The 21588-nt window shown below is 40.5% G+C and overlaps 1 protein-coding gene across 3 annotated transcripts in view; it reads left to right on the forward strand.

Moving 5' to 3' along the window:
• The window catches only part of LOC126236747 (peroxisome biogenesis factor 1), a 404197-nt gene that overhangs the window by 53260 nt on the left and 329349 nt on the right, over positions 1-21588 (forward strand). For all 3 annotated transcript variants that reach the window (XR_007544978.1, XM_049946282.1, XM_049946283.1), the window contains one exon: positions 13854-13968. Coding sequence is in view for 2 of the 3 variants with exons in the window: in XM_049946282.1 (XP_049802239.1) it covers positions 13854-13968 (115 nt within the window). In the remaining variant the exon portion in view is untranslated. The remainder of the gene's footprint in view (positions 1-13853; positions 13969-21588) is intronic.

Below are 21588 nucleotides of genomic sequence, written 5' to 3' on the forward strand. Positions count from 1 at the left end.
TGTCCAGGAGAAAAACAATCTCAACGGGAAGAAGGGGGAGAGGTGGGATGGTCTGCGAGGTGGAGAATGGACAGAGAGGAGCAGAGAGGGTGACCATGGAGCTCTTTGCTAGAGAGGAGCCCTCCATCGGAGTGGCATGGTATGATGTGAGAAAAAGGTGAAGAGTCTCTTTGAGGGAGTGGTGCTGGTGTAGTTTGGATATTTGAGGCTTAAAGTCCACACAAAATGCTCAGCAGTGCCATTGGAGGCAGGGTGGAAAGGTGTAGCGTGGATTAATGCAATGCTGCAATTAGTACAGAAGGCAGAAAATTCATAGGAAGCAAACTGACGCTCATTATCCGTGACAGTAGATTCAGGAAGGCCCTCAAGGGCGACAATTTGTGTGAAGACCCAAACGGTGTGGGAAGAGGAAAGTGGAAGACATGCAGGCCATGAATGGAAAACTGGACACAGTGTCCACTACAATAAGCCACAATGAGCCAAGGAAGGGGCCGGCAATGTCCAATTATAAGCAGGACCAAGGGATGGCGGTGGAAAGTCATGGGAAGTATCACTGAGGCTGGGCCACCTGCTGTCTATGGCAGATAGGGCAGGTGACAACCAAATCCATGATATCAGAACCCATGCCCTGCCAGTAGTCATGATGGCAAGCCAGCTGCTTGGTAAGAACAGTCCCCCATTGTCCTTCGTGGAGCAACCGGAGGACGCAGTTGTGGAGAACCACCGGAATGACCACTCGAGTGCGGCCGTTGTCGCCCTGTAGCAGGACAATGCCATCCAGGAAAGAGAGGTCCTGGTGACAACTCCAGAATACCTGAGATCCAGATGTGCCAGAGCCTTCCTGTTGCAGGGCCAGCAGTGCTGGATGTGCTGGAGGAGGATTTGAAGGATCAAATCTTCTGCAGTGTGGTGTTGGTTGAGGTCCACAACTAGGGGTAGCCACACAATGGTGACATTGGCAGTGGGGTCGAGGTGGCAGCAGACTTTGGGATCAGCTTCAAATGCCGGATCCTCTCCCAGTAGAAGCCGGAAAGGAATTCAGCTTTGGCATGATGGGTGGTAGAGTGAAAAACTGTCTCATTAAAATAGGTAGAGAGGAACAGGGTTCAGTGTGGAGGCAGCAGGCAGTGTTGGTGGGACCAGGTGCTACAGCTCAGAGGAGGAGTAGCAGGGGCTTGTGATCCATATAGAGGATAAATGGACACCCATAGACATAATCACGGAACATTTTGGACCCAAAACTAATGGCCAATGCTTTTTATGTGGTTTGGCTGTAGTTACACTGAGCAGAATTAAGAGTTTTAGAGACAAATGCAATCAGCTACTCCACTCCATCAGTCACTTGGGAAGAAGAGTTGCCACATCATAACTGGAGGCTTCGGCGGTGTACATGAGTGGCCGGGAGGGGTCATAGGTCATCGAGCAGGTAGGATCGAGGAGCGCCTATCTTAATACGCGGAACACCATGTCACACCGGGGGGACAAGCGCCACTGGACACTCTTGCAGAGGCGGTGATGGAGAGGCTCCAAAATGACAGCTGCATTGGGAATGAAATGGTTGTAATAGTTCAGTTGACCTAAGACAGATTTGAGTTGAGTCTTGTTGCAAGGCACAGAGAGCTTCTGGATGGAGTTAACAAACTGTGGGACTGGGTGGATTCCAGAAACACGAAGGATATGGCCAAGATATTCCACTTGTCACACAAACAGGTCACCCTTGTCCTTGTTACAATGGAGGCCCATATGATCAAACACTGCAAACAAAGGTCCAGATTGTGGTCGAGGTATTCGGCAGAGACTCCAGCACCCAAGGTATCGTCCAGGTAGTTGGTAGCATGCAGAACATTCCACAAAAATTGCTTAAGATACCGCTAGAAAATCGCCGGTGCTCTGCCGATACTGACAGGGAGTCAATTGTATTGAAAAAGACCCAATGTGGTATTAATAACGAAAATGAAACTTCCTGGCAGATTAAAACTGTGTGCCCGACCGAGACTCGAACTCGGGACCTTTGCCTTTCGCGGGCAAGTGCTCTACCGACTGAGCTACCGAAGCACGACTCACGGCCGGTACTCACAGCTTTACTTCTGCCAGTACCTCGTCTCCTACCTTCCAAACTTTACAGAAGCTCTCCTGCGAACCTTACAGAACTAGCACTCCAGAAAGAAGGGATATTGCGGAGACATGGCTTAGCCACAGCCTGGGGGATGTTTCCAGAATGAGATTTTCACTCTGCAGCGGAGTGTGCGCTGATATGAAACTTCCTGGCAGATTAAAACGTGTGCCCGACCGAGACTCGAACTCGGGACCTTTGCCTTTCGCGAGTCTCGGTCAGGCACACAGTTTTAATCTGCCAGGAAGTTTCATATCAGCGCACTCTCCGCTGCAGAGTGAAAATCTCATTCTGGAAACATCCCCCAGGCTGTGGCTAAGCCATGTCTCCACAATATCCTTTCTTTCAGGAGTGCTAGTTCTGTAAGGTTTGCAGGAGAGCTTCTGTAAAGTTTGGAAGGTAGGAGACGAGGTACTGGCAGAAGTAAAGCTGTGAGTACCGGCCGTGAGTCGTGCTTCGGTAGCTCAGTTGGTAGAGCACTTGCCCGCGAAAGGCAAAGGTCCCGAGTTCGAGTCTCGGTCGGGCACACAGTTTTAATCTGCCAGGAAGTTTCATATCAGCGCACACTCCGCTGCAGAGTGAAAATCTCATTCTGAATAACGAAAATGTTCCTGGACGCTGCATCCAAAGGAAGTTGGAGGTATGGGTCACGAAGATCAATTTTTGCAAAAATCTTGCCGGTGCCCAGTTTATACAAAATCTCCTCAACTTTGGGGATAGGGTAAGGGTCCACAACTGACTGGGCATTGACCATGACACTGAAATGGTTGCAGATGTGTAAGGCACCATCTGGATTCTCGACAAAAACTATGTGGTAGCCCAGCAACTGTTGGAGATAGGAGTGAGGACACCAGAGCTCCTGTTGGAGATGGTCTCAGAGTGCAAAGGGAATGGTTCAAGCTTTCTAAAACTTAGGAACAGCTGACAGAAGAAGTGGGACATGTACCTCAAAGTTCTTGAGGCCAGAAGAGGGTGCGGAAAACACTTCGAGGTACTTGACAAACAATTTGGAGGGATAGGAATCTGCCTCCACCTGACTGACATGAGGATTGGTATTATGAATTTGCATCCCCCGAAGTGGTGAAAGGGTCCAAGCCAAGGCGGTTAGGAGTTCCAGGTAGATCACCACCAGAATGCGCCCTGTGAGAGCTGTATCCTCCTACTGATTACAAGAAGAGAGGGTGCCCTTGACGGGAATGAGGTTGTTGCTAAAAGTGCGTAGCTGGGTGTGGGAAGGCTGGAGAGGGGGAGAGGGGAGATCCCAGGGCTTTATATGTCGGCCAGTTAATGATGGTGACAGAGGACCCTGTATCGATTTAGAGAGAATCTGGGATGCCGTCAAGTAGGACAGGGAGAGACACTGATTTGTGGGAGGAAGGGAGCACTGTGTAGATCAGGAGAACAGATGGTGGAGTATCACTGCCCTCAGAGTTGTCAGAGTCAGAGGTGACAGGAGATGCCCAGTCGACAGACATCGCCTAGGAGCAGCAAACTTCGGACCAGTGGCCGGACTTTCCACATGCCAAACATTTGGCGTGGTGGAAAAATGGCTAGTAAAACATCGACTGCAGGAGGGAAGGGCATTCAAGGGAGGGTTCCTTAAGGTTGAGCAAATTGTTCTGGAGAGCCTCATCTGGGGAGTGCACTAGAACTGTGTCACACACCAGGGAGGAAGTGTACAAATGTTTACACTGGCCATTAGTGTGCTAGAAACAACAGTCCCGAGGGTCCCTAGAGTCAGCTAATCCACTCCCTATAAGACTCGTGAAAAAGTTTGTAACAACTAAAAACATGGTAGATGGCCACGGGCACATGAACATTGGAACCAAAATAGTCAGGGAGGCTGGACTTCAGAAGTTTATAGGAAACAAGAGTCCGGATCACCCTCAGAATGCTGCTGTTGGATGAGTTGGTACACAATGGGGCCGGCATTGGCCACAAGAGAAGCACGCCACTAGACATCAACTGTCAACACATGGACCAAGAAATGTTATTTCATATGCACTAGGTAGAATGACCACAGCTTCACTTTGTGGTCAAACACTACGAAGGCAGGGGGTGGCTGCTGGAACTCCTGGCTGGGGCGCAAGGGCTGTGTCCATGTGCTCTGAAACTTCTGGTGGTCAGTGGACCAGATCCGTGAGCTTCTCCAGAAGAGCCTCGTTGACCCACTGCATCGGTTGTAGCAGAAGGATCATTGGATGAGTAAGTTCCGCGGGCACATCTACCAATGCCATGTCAATACAAAACACAGAAGCCGTATCTGGAACAGTCACGTGAAATTCTTGCCACACCTCGTCGCCAGCTGAAGTGCCCCAGCTTGGGACACTTTTATAGTTAGTTAGTGATTACACTCACTAAATCAATTTATTGACACAATCAGTTTGTGTTCACAAACATAAGTTCTGTGCTCTATTTATACCATAATATGCTGTATACATATAGAGGGACAGGTGGGATGCTTACAGGCAAGAAACAATTAGTAGAATTTTAATGTTATTTAGATATATTCTTCAGTATGTATGGAGATTGAGGCAGCCTTTCTGTTATGGGAGCCCCTGGTTCACAATGTCAGAATATTAGTAGAAATATCCCTGTTGCACACATGAAATTATTAGAACAGAAAAAGTTTTAAAGAGATAGAGAAGTTCGCTTACTCCAGCCCATAGAACTTCAGAAATGCTATGACAATATGGCAGGAGGCCAATTAACCACTACTCTTGCATCATAAACAAATAGGTTTGAATTTCAAATGCAGTTGATGGGGAAAACTATGTGTGAAAGAGAGAATGGGAGTTGCTAGCTAGGCAAGGGATTTCTAGATATTTATTGCAAGTGGCAGCGTAGAATATAGCACTTACATATTGGCAGTACACAGACGGATAGCAAATCAAAGCTTTGACCTCAGGCAAGCATCATCTTTACTCTGACATCTGTTGAGGCCATGTTCTCACAACGTCGTGGAATTAATAGCTAACTCTACAAGACTGATTCCAAGGTAATGGAGGTCAGAGCATGCTGTTATCTAGCATGATGACAGACATCTACACCAATGTGCCTGTTGACAAAGGACAAACAACAAACTGGAAACAAATAAGACAAAACAAGTGAAACAGTTAAGTGAGTGAGGCAAAATGTTGTGTCTCCAGCAGTTTTCTAACATGAGTAGGCTGTTTCCATGGCTAAAAACATGCTACACATTGCCATCCCTATGAGGTGGCTGCACTGACCTACACCTGCAACATCTTTGTCGGCGGTGAGGACTTTTTAGGATTCTGTACTTAAGTCAGTAAAAACGAAACCCTTACAGGGTCACTGTCATGTCCGTCTGTCTGTGTGACTGTTAGAAACCCTTTTTTCTCAGAACAGGTAGACATATCAAGTTGAAATTTATGTCACATGCTAAGGTCTAGAGTCTCTTGGCAGTGAAAAAAAATTGAAGCTTTTAAGTCAGTGCCATCAAAAGATACTGCTAATTATGTCACACACTTTGTTAATCATCAAAACCTGTTTGGTACTTCCTGTTGACCTAGAATCATGAAATTTGACAAGAAGCAAGATTTTACAGTACAGCTAAAGGGAAAAAAAATACAAGAATTGTGAATTTGAAATTACATCACATAAAAAATATTTTTTTGTCATTTATGATCCGACTGTCTGCCTGTCCATCTGTCTGTTAAGACCTATTTTTCTCAGGAATAGGTAGACATATCAAGTTGAAATTTATATCACATACTAAAGTGTGCAGTTCCTTTGTGGTGTTATAAACATTAGCTTCAAAGTCAATTCAATCAAATGATAGAGCGATCTGTCACATGTTTCGATAGTCATAAACTCACTCATCAACATTTATAGGTTACTTCTCATTGACCTAGAATCATGAAATTTGGGATGAAGCGATGTTTCACAGCATTAAGTAAAAGAAAAAAAATTCAAAAAGTGTTAATTTGTAATTATATCATACAAAAAGTTATTTCTTTTGCCATTTGTTATCTTCCTCAAATTTAAAATTAAAACATTCTCAAAATACTTGGAATTCCTGGAACAATATCTTGCCAGTATTAATGTCAATAACAGGCAAAAATTGTCCAGATTCTCAATTCCTGGGATGGATGAACTGTCTATGTACATAATGAAGTTTATGCAGAATCCTCAGACACGTGGACCAGTTTTTTTAGTTCTAAAGTAGCCCTCTTTACACGATGCCAACACAAAAACACAGAGATAAATGTCTCATTACATGACAGTGTGTGCCATAAAAAAAAATTTGAACAGAAATGGCTTTTTGTTTTCGTACAGACCTATTGAGAGTTTTAATGAAAGTCAGTTAGGGTAATTGCATAATTATTCTAGATTACTGTCCGACTGCCAGTCCTTCCATAACACATTGGTAGGTACAAAACTTGACACACAACTGATTTACAGGGAGAGATTTGCTTTTAAATTTATGTACTTGCTTCATATACATATAAATGTAACTGCTGTTACTCAATTTGTAATTTCATCAGCTGTCAGAACCTGTGATCTAAATTTAGTTGTTTAGATTTATAAAATGCTCTTTCTTTGTATGAGCTGGATACAATGGTTGCTTTGCCCGTACCAGTTTGAATGTGAATCCCCTTGGAAAAGTTTATGATGTACATTCCGCCTCTAATGACCCTGTTGGTGATGGAATGTCTATCTGCGAAGTGCAGCTTGAGGAATGGTTGAATGATTACCACATGCAGAGTTTTTGTTGTATGCAGAAACTAGTTCACAGCCAAAAATAATAAATAGCACAGTCTTAAAAATTTGTATGAGTATTTAGAGCCGACATAAGGAAAGTGAGTTATCATTATCATGAAAGAAATTTTGTTAAATACTTTTTGGGTCATGAGAGTCATACTTGGACCCCTATGATGGACCTATACAGCCTCTTCAGTTATTTCAGAATAAGGAAAGAATACAATAAGCAGCACAATATGTAAAGCAAATTGGAATACACAAAGTTCTCCAGAATGGCTACTACAACTGCTTGCTGAAGTTGGCAGTGCCATAAACGACATAGAACAAGCCCAACCTCTAGCAGTATCTCATACAACCATTGTCCAAAACACTGCCATCTAAAACTGCCATGTTAAAATGTTGGCATACCACCCCTTGTTGTTAACAGGTTAAGTTCTGAACGCAGTGTGGTCTAAGAGTTGTTCGAGCTCATTGACAAGTGATATGGTGAAAAAGGGACCATGGAAAATGCTCTCATTATGTCGAAGAGTATTGGTTTCCTGACAGGAAATATTTACAACATAATAGCTTCACTTCATTCTATTGCTGACTTCTAAAAACAGTAATTCCTTGTCTTGAGCACACTGGCAGGAGCACACTGGCAGTGAAAAATGTTCTGTAAGCACTCTGGTTTTTGAGGTTGTTGTGTGACTGACATTTTGTGGAGCGTATTATACAAGTATGTGAGCTGTGACAATTGTACAGGTATTTGAGCTGTCACAGGTGCAATGAGCAAAATTCTCTTAATTATTTGTGGCTACTGCAGGAACACAAACTATACCATCATAGAAACTATATTACCTAATTATGCAAGATTTTTTTCAAATAGCCATGTCTGAAATCGTGAAAACCGACATTGAATGCTTTTGGACCTGACCGACAACTTCCGTAACTTACAGAATTCCTGAACATGGTACCATTTCCTGTGCAGAGAAACCTCTGGGTCCACATGATGGAGCCTCATCACATTTTATTGTTTGCGTGTCAGCAATCTGTCCTCTCTGGGGAACATGGATGTATTTCCAGAATGAAAATTTCACTCTGCAGTGGAGTTTGTGCTGATATGAAACTTCCTGGCAGATTAAAACTGTGTGCTGGACTGAGTCTCGAACTCAGGGCCTTTGTCTTACGCGGGCAAGTGCTCTACCAACTGAGCTACCCAAGCACAACTCAAGCCCCGTCCTCACTGCTTTAAGGTAGGAGACGAGGTACTGGTGGAATTAAAGTGGTGAGGACAGGGCGTGAGTCGTGCTTGGGTAGCTCAGTTGGTAGAGCACTTGCCCGCGAAAGGCAAAGGTCCCGAGTTAGAGTCTCGGTCCAGCACACAGTTTTAATCTGCCAGGAAGTTTCATGGATGTATTTGATAGGATATATTATGTGCTAGCAAGTTTGCATGATTCGACACTCTTTGACTTATTTTCTTTAGGGGCATGACAAGAGTGTAGGGTACATCATCTTAATTTTCACTGAAGCTAAGCTGACTGTCCATATCAGATGTGCATTTCACAACATGTACAAGAATCCTACTATACTTTACAGAGCAGTACTTTTGTGGCTATGAAGACATTAGGCATGTAATAGCCTCATGGAGGGTTTATTGAACATCTGTTAGAAGGTTGTTCAAGTATGCTTTTAAATAAATGTAATATGTGTGACATTATTTAATCTTGATCATGTAGTACTTCCTTCGCTGATTGATATGAATGTTTATCAATGGCCAGTTTCATTCCACACGAACCTTCAGTTGTTTTTGGCAAAATGTTAGAATACATGTATAGTATCTTTTACACTTGACCGTCAACTCTTTAATTCTTTTCCCTAAAAATTTCTTTTATGCATTCATGACATAATTAGCACATCAAGTAATTTTACATTTTATTTTTAAGCTGAGAATGTGTAAATTATTAGGTTGCCGCCTCACACTTCATCATAAACTTAGTTTGAAATGATTGCTGTCTTAAAGTCAGTATGTTGATAGATGCCAACCAGGATGTTTATGTCTTTCGTTGAATGGCTGTGCCCTACCCAACATGTACCGCTGGCTGTGCTTGTACGAAGCTCAGTCAATAAACTGAAATGTTGTTGTTGTTGTTGTTGTTGTTGTTGTTGTTATTGTTGTTGTTGTAGTAGTATTTCAGCATGTACTTTTCAAATTCATTGGGCAACTGGACATTTCAAACCATGACATCGGTACATTTCAGACACTTTGTGGATAATATTTACACAGACAGTTGATGAATAGTCAATGAACAGTTACATATCATATATTATTTGGATATTTCAGTAGCTTTTAGCCTAGTCTATGTGTTGTTGAACTTTAGGTCAACTGAGGATGTTTATATAGAATGAAAACGGTTGTGGATTAATAAATGCACCTAAAATAACAGCTGTTGTGATTTTCTTAACATTCATTGTGTGCAGTTATCATTATTAATTCTCTGAACCTTATGGGGCTCTTCACTAACAAAGAATGACGCTTTAGAATGTTATGTATCATTTCTCAAAGATTGTTGATCTGGCCCTGAAAGGTCTTGTTTGTAAAATTCTCTTCTTTTTATTCTCCTCCTGTTGTAGGCTTACTGATATTTAGATGAGGCAACATGTCTGTCACTATGTCATCTATTACTCTAATAAAAACAATTGAGTAATCACATTCTTACAAACCCAGGCTTGCCTTGGTAGGCTTCTATTGATTTGTAGCTCTGTAGAAAGGATAATGAGCTGTGGTCAGTAAATGTTTTTATTCATATTCTGACCATCTACTACTTGAATTATTTTTGGTTCCTATAAAATCATGAGTTGCTGTTTGTTCTATTACACTATGATTCTAGTTGTGTTTATTAAATTTATAGTACATAAACAATATTACCTGACATTGGCCTAATTTCCATTTCTTTTAGCTGTAACAGCTCTACTTCTAGCTTAGTTATAATGCTACTTACCGGAGCATTCAGTAAGTAATGCAACTTTTTTTTTCTTCTGCCAATTTCTTTTGAAAAAAATGCAGAATTAGTTGTAGGAATAAGTGGTGGTGCTATACGTAGCCTTCAAAATGGTATCAAGCAGAGAGGTGTTATGAAGTTATTTCTCTCTCCCTCTCCCTCTCGAGCATTGCAGATACTCATAGGCAGTTGCAGAATATCTATGGATACCTGGCAGTGAACAAAAGCATGGTGAGTCTGTCATCATCACAACAAGATCACGCAAACCTGTCCAATCTCCTCTGCTGGCCTCACACAACTGTGACTCCTGTGATGTTGAAATGTACGCGACACTCAGTCAAACACTTCGCTGTCCAGCTCGCCATCTCTGTTCATAGTGCATTTATCACTATCACTTTGAACTGTAAACAAAACAGCAATCCAAGGAATGGCGCCACATCACCTCTCCTGCAAAGGAAAAGTTCAAAGCCACACTCTGACAATAGAGTCATGGTCACAGTCTTCTGGGATTCTATAGTCGTTATCCTGTTTGCTGTTCTCCCCCATGGTGCAACAATCAACTCCGATGTGTTTTGTGCTAGCCTCAGGAAACTGAATAAATAGTAAATGATGTCAGCATGTTTGTCACCAAAAAAATGCATATGAACTTCTCCTTCTCCATGACAATACAAGGCCTCACAAAAGTCTGTGCATCTGAGAGGAGCTCACAAAACTTCATTGGAATGTTTTTCCTTATCCATCCTGCAGTCTGGATCCCACACCTTTTGACTTTCATTTGTTTGGCCCAATGAAGGATTCACTCCATGGGAAGCATACATGGATGATGCAGATGTTATTGATGCAGCAAGACATTGACTCCAGTGTCAACCAGTAGTGTGGTACCTTGTGGGAATGTGGGCTCACCCAGTAAGGTGGCATACGGCCATCACATTGAATGGAGATATCTTCAAAAATAAAGTGTACAGCCAAATGAGTGAGGAATACTATGATGCACTGGCAACCTGCTTTCAGAAAAAAAAAAGTATAGCATTACTTATTGAACGTTCCTTGTGTATTTAGGTGAGACTGCAATGTAGACTCTGGATGAAATAATTGATGGTATTGTATAAAACTGATTATTTATGTATTTGAATACTTCTTAGCACTTTTTGCTCTACATGCATATAGTGTTATATTTTTCAAAGAGTTGACCAGAAACATTACTGTTTATGGACTGATTTGCCAAGAAATTCCAGTAAAAACTTTTCTGTTTCCTACTTCAAGAAGTCTTTTCACATTTTCTTTTCTAATTTTCAGAAATAAACCTAATCCCGCCTTTATTAATTATGTAGAAACTGACTTTAGATTTATACATATAAGCACTTCGAGAATGTTATCTTTTCCACTTTATGCAATGAATGAAATATCGTTCATAATGTATTACAGTGACTTACCCTGTTTCCATTGTTGTTAATGTGTTATCTTTGTGTGTTGATTTTATTAGGAGTTCCTCACCTAATACTTAATTTGATGCTCTTATAAAATAGATATTGAGATGATAGTTGTCAGTGGCAACACTTTGATCTCATAATATTTTCCTCATTAAAGAAATGCTGAATCCTTTCTACCATGTTTATTTAATCACTGTCCCACCATGGTACTAACAAATGTTAAATATTTTAGTTCAGTAAAACTTTGAAAAAGCTTACACTTGACTATTTACCACAAAGTTGATAACAGCAGATGTTTCACTTAGCCAATATGTTCATAATGTATGAAATGAACATTAAATCCAGATTAATAACACAGCTTGTTGACAGTCGACAGTCTATCTTAAACATGGATGGCAAATGTAGCATCATTGTACTTGTTCCATCACATTTCCAGTGGTCCCCAAGACATTAATTTTTCACACAAGTAAAATAGGATTTTTTCTCTTTCTTGATTTTATTTTCTTGTGTTGTAAAGTTCAGCATCAAGAATTGTGAAATAGGTACAAACACTAGAAATGCTATTCTGTTTTATTTACTAACATGACTTTGCCTTGTGCATAAATACCATGATCCGGCCACAAGCTGTCGATAAACAAAATACAACAAAGAATCTTAGAAACCAAAAAATAAGCTACTACATGATGTCTGCCAATATTATGAGATGATCTTCACTTTCTTAATGGTTGTATAAGAAACCAGAAGTACACCTTCAATGAGTTATTGAGGGGCAGCCATACATTCACTAATAGTGATGTATATAATGCTCATTATGATTTCTAACAACAAAAATAATCTATTTTTGACTATATAATGTAACTGGACAGATAAGAAATGTACTCAGCAAGTGGCAGCAGAAGAACACACATATAAAAAAGGTTTCACTTATGTAAGCTTTTGGAGCCAGTGGCTCCTCCTTCCAGCAGAAGAGTTGAATGGGAAGGAAGTGTGGTGAATGGAAAGGAACCTGAGAGGTTTAGGACAAGGGGTACAGTTCGGAAAAGTCACCCAGAACCCAGGGTCAGGGGAGACTTACCAGACGGTACAAGAAGGAAAGACTGATTGTTGGGGACTGCACCGGATGAGATTTGAAAAGATGGAAGACAGGGTAATATCCAAGACAGAGATTACTGCAAAAACATTGTGCATGAGTTACTAAGAGTGAAAAGCTAAGTGCAATATATGTAATAGACGTGGGATGGGGCTGGTGAAAAATAGACAGGACAGAAAATGAAAGATGCAGATAAAAAAAATGGAGTGAAGAAAGGAGTCGTTACTGTGAAGAAATGCTGAGACAGAAGAAATTAATGTAAATTAAGAACAGGTGGGTGGCAAGAACCAAGGACTTGCTGTAGTGCTAGTTCCCTCCTGTGGAATTCTAAGAAACTGGTGCCTGGTGAAAGAATCCAGATGGTGTGTGCAGTGAAACAGGCACCGAGGTCATGACTGTCATGTCGTAGAGCATGCTCTGCCTTTGTCTATTCATCTGAACTGATAACTTCTTAGTAGTCATTTAAAGGGCTGAACAGTGTTTACATAACAGCTGGCATATGACATGTTGTTTCACAGGTGACTATCCCTTTGATAGTATATGTTTTGCCAGTTACAGGGCTGGTATAGGTAGTGGTAGGTGGGTGCATAGGGCAAGTCTTGCAGTGGGGCGGTCATAGGTTTAGGAACCATAGGGTAGGGAGATGGGTGCAGAAGGATCATATTGTCTAACAAGGATAATTGGGGAGATTGGGGGGGAAGATGAAAAGCTGTTCAAGGTGTGGTGGGCAGAATCTCGGACATAATGGGTCTCATTTCAGGTCACGGTTTTAGGATGTCATGGCCTTGTTGAAGTAGCTGATTAATACATTCAAGACTAGTGGCAAGTTGTGTGCTCTGAATTGTTTTCTGGAGGGATCAGCAGTATCAGCTTTGCTGAAAAGCAGATTTCCCGGGCCAACGCATCCAATCCTGTTACATACGATGCACTTACCTTTTTACCCTTATTAACTTGTGCATGATGTTTTAGTCGCTATCTCTGTCTTGCATGTTATCCTGCCATCTAACTTTAAGCTCTCAGGTTTTCACCTCTCATCCGTTGCAGTCCTCAACAATCAGTCTTTTCTTTTCATGCTATCGAGTAAATGTCCCCTGATCTGCAGTTCTGGGTGGCTTCTCCGAACTCTACACCTACTCCTAAACCTATCCCGTTCCTTTCCTTTTACCACTCTTTCCACTTCAACCCTTCTGCTGCAAGAAGGAGCCACTGCCTCCTTAAGTTTGCATCAGTCAAACCTTTTTTGTACGTATGTTATCCTGCTGCCTCTTTCTGAGTAGATTTCTTATCTATCCAGTTTCATTATGATTTCTGTTGGCCATTGCATCATTTATTTCCATAGGCCAGAAGCCATTTCTGTAATAGGTTCATTAGGTAACAACCTGTACCGATGCTGTTTGTCAATATTTTCTAATCATATTTTATTTTCTCCATGTGTATTTTTTTATGTAACTATGTATTATTGAATTTTGTGTGAAACCAAAGTAATTTACTCCATTGCACTATCTTTTTTCCAGGAGTCTAACAGTGTTAAACTGCAGTCTACACTTCTAAACCAAATTCGTATTGTATTTCAAAATGAACTTTTTGTGGCTTGGGTGTCAAAAAATGTTCACATCTCCCTTCGAATTGGTGAGAGACAAAATTATTATATTATTTTTATTTGATTTTTAAATAGGTACAGTATCATTATTGTTATATAGTAAAAGTATATGATCAATTTGAAGACATATAATGTGTGCTAGGAATAGAAATATATGAGCCAAAAATACTCAACTGTGAAACCAAGACACTTAAATAAAAATCCATTAGAAGTATACTTCCAGTATAATAAATATACTGATGACAGCAACATCTGATTGTGCTAATTAATGTATAAGAGGGAAACATTACTTGCAGTGGTGTAAGGTGAGTACACACACTGACCAATTACCTATTGCATCCATGCTACAGATGGTCTCTCAATTGGAAGAATTAATTTTTTCAAGAAATTGTTGCAATTCTTACTGATTGTTTGTATGTCAATGTCTGTCACATTTTGTTAGAATATGAAATAATTATGATATCCTGTAATTAAAATTTGGTATTCATGCTGTAATTGTGGATTTTCTGATACAGAAAATGCACACTAAGCATAAAGTCTAGTGAAACTTTAATTACACTGGCATTGTATTTTGCTTTTCAAACATTTCACGACTGAAACTATCTTAAAAGTGTGGTTCAAATTCAGACTCCAATAAATTAAGCCCAACATTTGATTAATTTCAGAGTTGAGGCTCGGTATGTCTCCAAGAAAATATAATTACATCACTAGCAGATATCTCTGACTAGTTGCTCAATTTGCTTGCTAGTACACATTTGTGTATACAATTTCTATTCTATTGTTTACACACTTTTCCATGGAAGAATGCGATTTTAGTGGCCACAATAGAACATACTCATTGAGCTGCATAGTGCTCACTCCAATGTGCAGTCATTAATGGCTCATTTTGACAAGTTTTTTGATCTGTTCTGAAGTTCCAAGTAATTCTTGCGGCAGACAGTTAAAAACCAAGCACCTCCTCATACTCTGTTCATCTCATGGATGATTCACTTAGAATGGTTATTCACATACTGTAACTCATCATGAGGGCATTGTGGGCACTTGTGTTCATTCTGATCTAAAATCAGAGATACTAAGTACAGTGGATGTCAATGTTGAACGAGAAGAAGAATTCTTGTTTCTCAAAATAAATGTATATAATCAGAAATTTTTAAATGGAGTAATCCATAAAGTAATTACTTTTGAATACATTATTGGAGTAGCAGTGATCAATGAGTTACAAGTATTTATTATTAAAAACAGTCTTGATCATGATTTATTTATTAAGGTGACCGTTTTCGATCACTACTGTGGTCATCTTCAGACCACTGAGTAGGAACCTCTTTCTGCTGGAGAATCACTAGGTTCCTACTCAATGGTCTGAAGATGACCACAGTAGTGGTCGAAACTGGTTTCCTTAATAAATAAATCTTGATCAAGACTGTTTTTAATAGTAAGTAATCCATAAACCGCTGAAATCTGTGTTCTGTCATCTTTTGAGTCAACCTTGTCCTTACTAGTGTCACAATATGAGCAGGTAATTGTGGATGAAGAGAGTGAAATTTGGTTCACAGAGCTGTGATCTCTGACAGCAGTAACAATAGCTGAGTCTATCTGAACTTGGGTGACCTATATCGGCTTGTCATTCAGTACTGCTGCAACTCCCTACCAGCCTTCGTCAGTAGTATAGGCTGGGGACTGGTGGTGTGCCAATCCTTCAGAAACCCATGGCCAGATCTACATCTACATCTACATGTACATCTACATGGATATTCTATAAATCACATTTAAGTGCGTGGCAGAGGGTTCATCGAACCACCTTCACAATTCTCTGTTATTCCACTCTTGTATAGTGCGCGGAAAGAATGAACACCTATATCTTTCCGTACAAGCTCTGATTTCCCTTATTTTGTTGTGGTAATTGTTTCTCCCTATGTAAGCTGATGTCAGCAAAATATTTTTACATTCAGAGGAGAAAGTTGATGATTGGAATTTTGTGAGAAGATTCCATCGCAACGAAAAACGCCTTTCTTTTAATGATGTCCAGCCCAAATCCTGTATCATTTCAGTGACACTCTCTCTCATCTTTCGCAATAATACAAAACATACTGCCCTTCTTTGAACTTTTTCAATGTACTCTGTCAGTCCTCTCTGGTAGGGAGCCCACATCCCATAGCAGTATTCTAAAAGAGGACGGACAAGCGTAGTGTAGGCAGTCTCCTTAGTAGATCTGTTACATTTTCTAAGTGTCCTGCCAATAATACTGGCTTTGGTTATCCTTACCCACAACATTTGCTGTGTGTTCCTTCCTATTTAAGTCCTTTATACCTCAGAAATGTAACACGTTGCTCAAGTTACTAGCTATGTGAGCAATGGATGATCATGGCATCCCATAACATCATGGCAGATGCCGGACCCATATAACAGTGGCAAGTTCAGTTTGTGCACTCTTTGCAGCCTCCACACACAGGTACGTCCATTGTGATGCTATATGCAGACCTGAGACATTTGGGTTCAGGAGTCATCTTTGGTTCAAGTCTTGTGGAGCTGCTGAGATCCTGCGTAGAGTTGAGTATAGCCCTCTTTAACCCATCGATTACATATTCACATGACCAACCAACTACTGAGTATCAGTATCGTAGATCGATAAATTGCTGTCTCAATAGGCCACATTCGTGCTGATATTGAACTCTGACACATGATAATAGACATTCCCCTTCTTACATGAGATGTAACACAATTGGCTCACAAATAACTGGCATTCAAACACAAGTTCTGAATGTAAAACCTGCAGTGTAATGTTCCCTTGTTCACACAATGTAGATGGCGTTATTCTTACCTACTTTATGTACACTGAACTGCTGATCTTATGCACATCAGAGTGCAAAGTACATTTCATGACAGTTTGACATTTGTTGATTGCTGTCTTCATAGTGTTGTAGTAGCAAGCCCTAGAAATTATGAAATATGTAGCAAGCTGCAGAACAAAACAAAGCAAAATATGTGCAATGCCAAAATTAGACACACTTACTATATGCAGCAAGTTGAATGCTATTCTAATGTGGAGGAAACTGTGCATATTTGACATATATAATGCAAAACTCAATGCTGTTTTTCAAGCCTTGACACATGAATTAAATGATTTTTTTTCTCAACAACAGTTGGCTCTCAAGTTGTGATAAATTACCAACCACAGGAAGAGACAGGTATGTGGACCCATGTCACCCCCGGTGTCATGGCCGTCTGTGCTTGGTTGAGGATCTAGGATGCAAACAGTCCACTCAAGGTGGTCCCACAGATTCTCAATCCAATTTATTTCTTGGAGATTTGGGAGGTGGGGGGGGGGGGGGGGGGTAGGAGAGTACAAACCATGTACGTACACTTTGAACTATGTGACATGTTGCATTTTCCTGACAGTAGATGCCATTGTGCCGAGGAAGAACAAACTGTATGTAGGTGTTGACATGGTGCCCAAGGGTATATGCTTACTTGTGTTGATCCATTTGGTTTTCCAGAATGATAAGGTCCCCAGGGAATGCCACAAAAACATTCTCCTCTGACCCTTCTGAAGATTGTTGGAGGGTGTTTGCTTTCAGACATCTGATGCAGATGGAGCATAAAATGTGATTAATCTGAAAAGGCCACTTATTTGCCACTCTGTGGAAATTCAGTTATGGTACTGATGTTCAAATTCCAGCCTTTGTTGCTAGCAAACAGCAGTGATCTTGGGAGCATTAATCATATGCCTGCTGTAGAGGCAGTAATGTTCTCTGAGTGGTCATTGAGGAGACACTGTTTGTAGCCCCTTGGTTCATTTGGGCAGTTGGTTGCTGAACAGTTGCATGTCTATTTGCTCATAAACATCTCTGCAGCTGTCATGTACTCCTGTGATCTCTGGCCTGTGGGGTGCCACATTTGCCTCAGCACCAGTTTTGGATAGTGCTATTTTGCCATGCATGGTTTACTTTAACCATAGTGGCACATGAAAGTTTACAAACTTAGCTGTTTCAGAAATACTTTCACCCTTTGCCTAAATGCCAATGATCATGCTGTTTTGGATGTCAGGCAAATCACTCTGTTTCCACGACAATGACTGCACTATTTTCCCTGTCATGTGAACACACTTATAACACTCCACTGCTAGTGCTGCCACCTGCTGTCTGTGAGTGGTTATTGCTAGTTAATTTTGAACATGGGTAGTGGCCACATTAATGTGACTGGATTGTGTATTTGTCACTTTTCCCTTGATGAGTCAACTTCTTATACATATTTGATTCCTTCTAAAGTGTAGAGACTTGGTGTGCAATGACTTCTGCAAGTGGTTGTAGAGCCATTCTTCTAGTTGTCAGGATGATGCTGGGCTCTCCCACTTGGGGGTTGTGAATTTGATTTATTGGTGAGAACCATCAGAGACTTTTGGAAGAGTAATGTGGCTGCAGCAAGACAAACTCTTTATTACACCAAGAAGCTTAATGCAGCTACAGGTACATGCCCTCATCTGCAGCCCGGCATCAACCCACAATTTCTGTGTATTGATACAGTAGAGGTAGTGCCCTTGAACTTACACACGTCACTGGTCCCCAGCAAGTTGACTTGCTACTGATTAGTTGCAGCATTCCTGCTGGCCATAATGATTGCATTAAGCCCAGCTGGCGCGGTCGACTTGGCAATATGTGAGGCCAACTGGCTGCCAGTATGGGGCGGTGTAGGCATCCGGATAAGAACCCCAGACTTACATCTGGCTGGATTTTCAATGGCAGGAAGGGCCTTGGAAGTCAACCCTCAGCCCTTCTGACAGCAGCTGCACTTCCTTATCAGGTGGTCTTGTCATGGTGATGGCAGAGCAGCACTGACCTCGTGGCAGAGGCCATCATGATGACAGTTGATGAATCAGTGACTTCTGATCCAACTGAAGATCAGCCCGGCCAGACAGACAGTATTTATACGACCCGGAGCAGGACTGTTCTGGTGTTACAGCTGCTAAAATTGTGTAAACTGCATGCCAAAGTGCTTTGTGGTTTTAGTAATCACCTCAAAAGGCAGATTGGTGACACTTGGTGAGAGCTATGGGATAACTCTGGGTCAATATATAGCTGCAAGGGGGCCTGCTTTATGGCACTGAGCCCATTTGCCTAGACTTGGGTCTTTACAGTACTGCTGCCGTACACTTTTCAAATGAAAAATAGCTAACACATTGTTAGTAAGACTGATGTTTATGAAATATCTTTGCATTCATTATGATATCTATTATTATTATTATTATTATTATTATTATGTACTAATCTTGCAGTGAACATATTGCAGAGATTATTATATCTTTAGTTGTTGTTGTTGTTGTTATCATTAGTATGTATTGCCCATCTACTGTTCATATTGTAGTGTTAACTCACTGAAGATGTCTTCTTAGATGTATAAGAGGGATTGTAGCCCCCAATCTTGGTGGGTAAAATAAATGCACAAACAAAAAACAAAACAAAAATGTTGTCAGTGCTGCAGTATCATTGGAGACCAAAAAGAAGAGACTATCAGTTTCAACATCATAAAAGAAAAATACTATATAATCTACCTCCAGAGAAAGAAACAAGAATCCAAAGACAAGAAGAGTACAACAAGTGAATGAAATCTGAATCACTTGTAAACTGAGTAAAAAATTATGATGCTTCTAACAAAATTGTGTAAAAATCACTATTTCTCATCTTGAATTGCATGAACTGTATGATTCTAAATCATTGAAGAGTAAGATGACAACCTTTTAAAATACTGAAGCAAATAATTTGTCAAGACATTGTGAACCAAAGGCCAGAACTAGGGTTGACAGTACTTGTCAGTTATTAAAACCAGATAGCATATGGTACACTGACACAAATGTAGAAACAAACTGCCATCACACACCAGGCATGTAACTTTTAACAGATGTGTTAATAACTTTCTAAAATTAATATATTTGTAAATTACGGTGAATCATTCTGTGAGATATTTGAGCTTTGTTGCTTTATCATCTTAAGATCAGCATACTATTGTAATCAGGTGACAGAAATTTTACCAGTATTCAGGTCTTGCTTTGGAGTTCTCTGAAAAATATGGTGTGCATCATGGAAAAGTAATCCAAGATGGGCCATTTAATTTACACAAAATTGTGAAATACCAGAGCAAGATGAGACATTGGTAAAGGCAAGGCCACTCCCAGAAAGGGGTGGGACAGAGCAGCTGCCACCATCTTTCCACTCTTTCCTCCCTTAGGAAAAAATATGATCTTCGCAATTCTAACTTTGAATCATGACTCACCACGTAGACAGATGTCTCAGTCCAATACCAATTTGAAGTCAGAACATGTAATGCATATTCACTGGTTACAAGAGCATTCAGAACCATTTGTTGCTATTCTCGTATGGCAGATGGCTTTAGGTCCTAAACAGCTTTGTACCTCCAGTTGTTCATATTTTTCGTCATGTTAACAGTGTGTCAAAAACTGCTGAAATGTAAATGTAGAAAGTTTGCACATGAAACTAAATGTTACCATTCCGACAACTTAAAATGTGTACAAATCTCATACCAATTATACACTCTCAGTTAAGAAAATTGTAGGTAGTAAGTCTCTTGTTATGAAGTGGTTTTTTAGTATGCTTGGTTTTGACTTTTATTGTATAAGAAATTGTGATTGGTTCCCCCACAAATGTAATATGAGATCCCCTCTGCCCCAAGCACAGATCCTGGGAAAGACGAAGGTGAGACTGGTGGGTGGCTGCTAGATTGGGCAGCACACACGTAGAAGTGATTAAATACAGCAGCATGTTTTTAAGTTTAGAATTGTATGTCTGCTTCACGTGGGCTGTAAAAGATGTAAAATAGCTGAAGAATGTTCCATAATGAAAGTTCTCTCTCATTTCATGAAAGTGGCATGACTTTCAGTTTTTATTGTAAAACAGACAGTACAAAAGATTCAGAAATTATTGTGAAAAAAGGGGTTGTGTGGGTGGGAACATGTTAAGAAAAACAGAAATGTGGCTAGAAATATATCCAAAAAGTCTGATTAAAGTAATTGAAAGTGACTGTACTTACTGGGCGAAAGGAAGCAGTACCGTCTTTGATATAGAAACTGGCAACCAGAAATATGCCACCACTGTACTAAATGTTCATCAGCCCACAGGCTTTGTCAACTAAGGTGAGCAGGCTGTTTGAAAATCTCTGTGTGATGGATTTCTTAGAAAATATTGCTGTTAGATAAAACTTGACCATAGACAGGGTAACAGTGTAAACAAGTGTCATATGTACAGTAGCTTATCACCATGACAAATAAGTAATCAATCTTTGGCATGATTGCTTATAACATCACTAAGAAATAATGATCAAACACACTTGAATAAAATTCTTTATATAATGGAAGCTCTTACATTGTTATAGCAATCAAAGCATTTAGCTATAAACGGGAGAAAATGTCAAATAAATGGAAGCATCTTAAACAAAATTCTGCTTTTCAGTAAGGGCAGAGTTCAGTGTGCACTGTTTGTGGAATAAAACAGAATGGAAGGAATACACGCAGTGAATGCCATAGGCAAAATTCTGAAAAAGTGTCTCCTACAAGTCTATGAAGAGATAAATGTGAGCAATTGAGGACTAGACAATGAAATTTGAAGATGCTGTTTCTGCCTCTGCATAGGAAAAACTGACAG

Source organism: Schistocerca nitens, chromosome 2 (genome assembly GCF_023898315.1).
Source record: "Schistocerca nitens isolate TAMUIC-IGC-003100 chromosome 2, iqSchNite1.1, whole genome shotgun sequence".
NCBI classification, from domain to species: Eukaryota; Metazoa; Arthropoda; class Insecta; order Orthoptera; family Acrididae; genus Schistocerca; species Schistocerca nitens.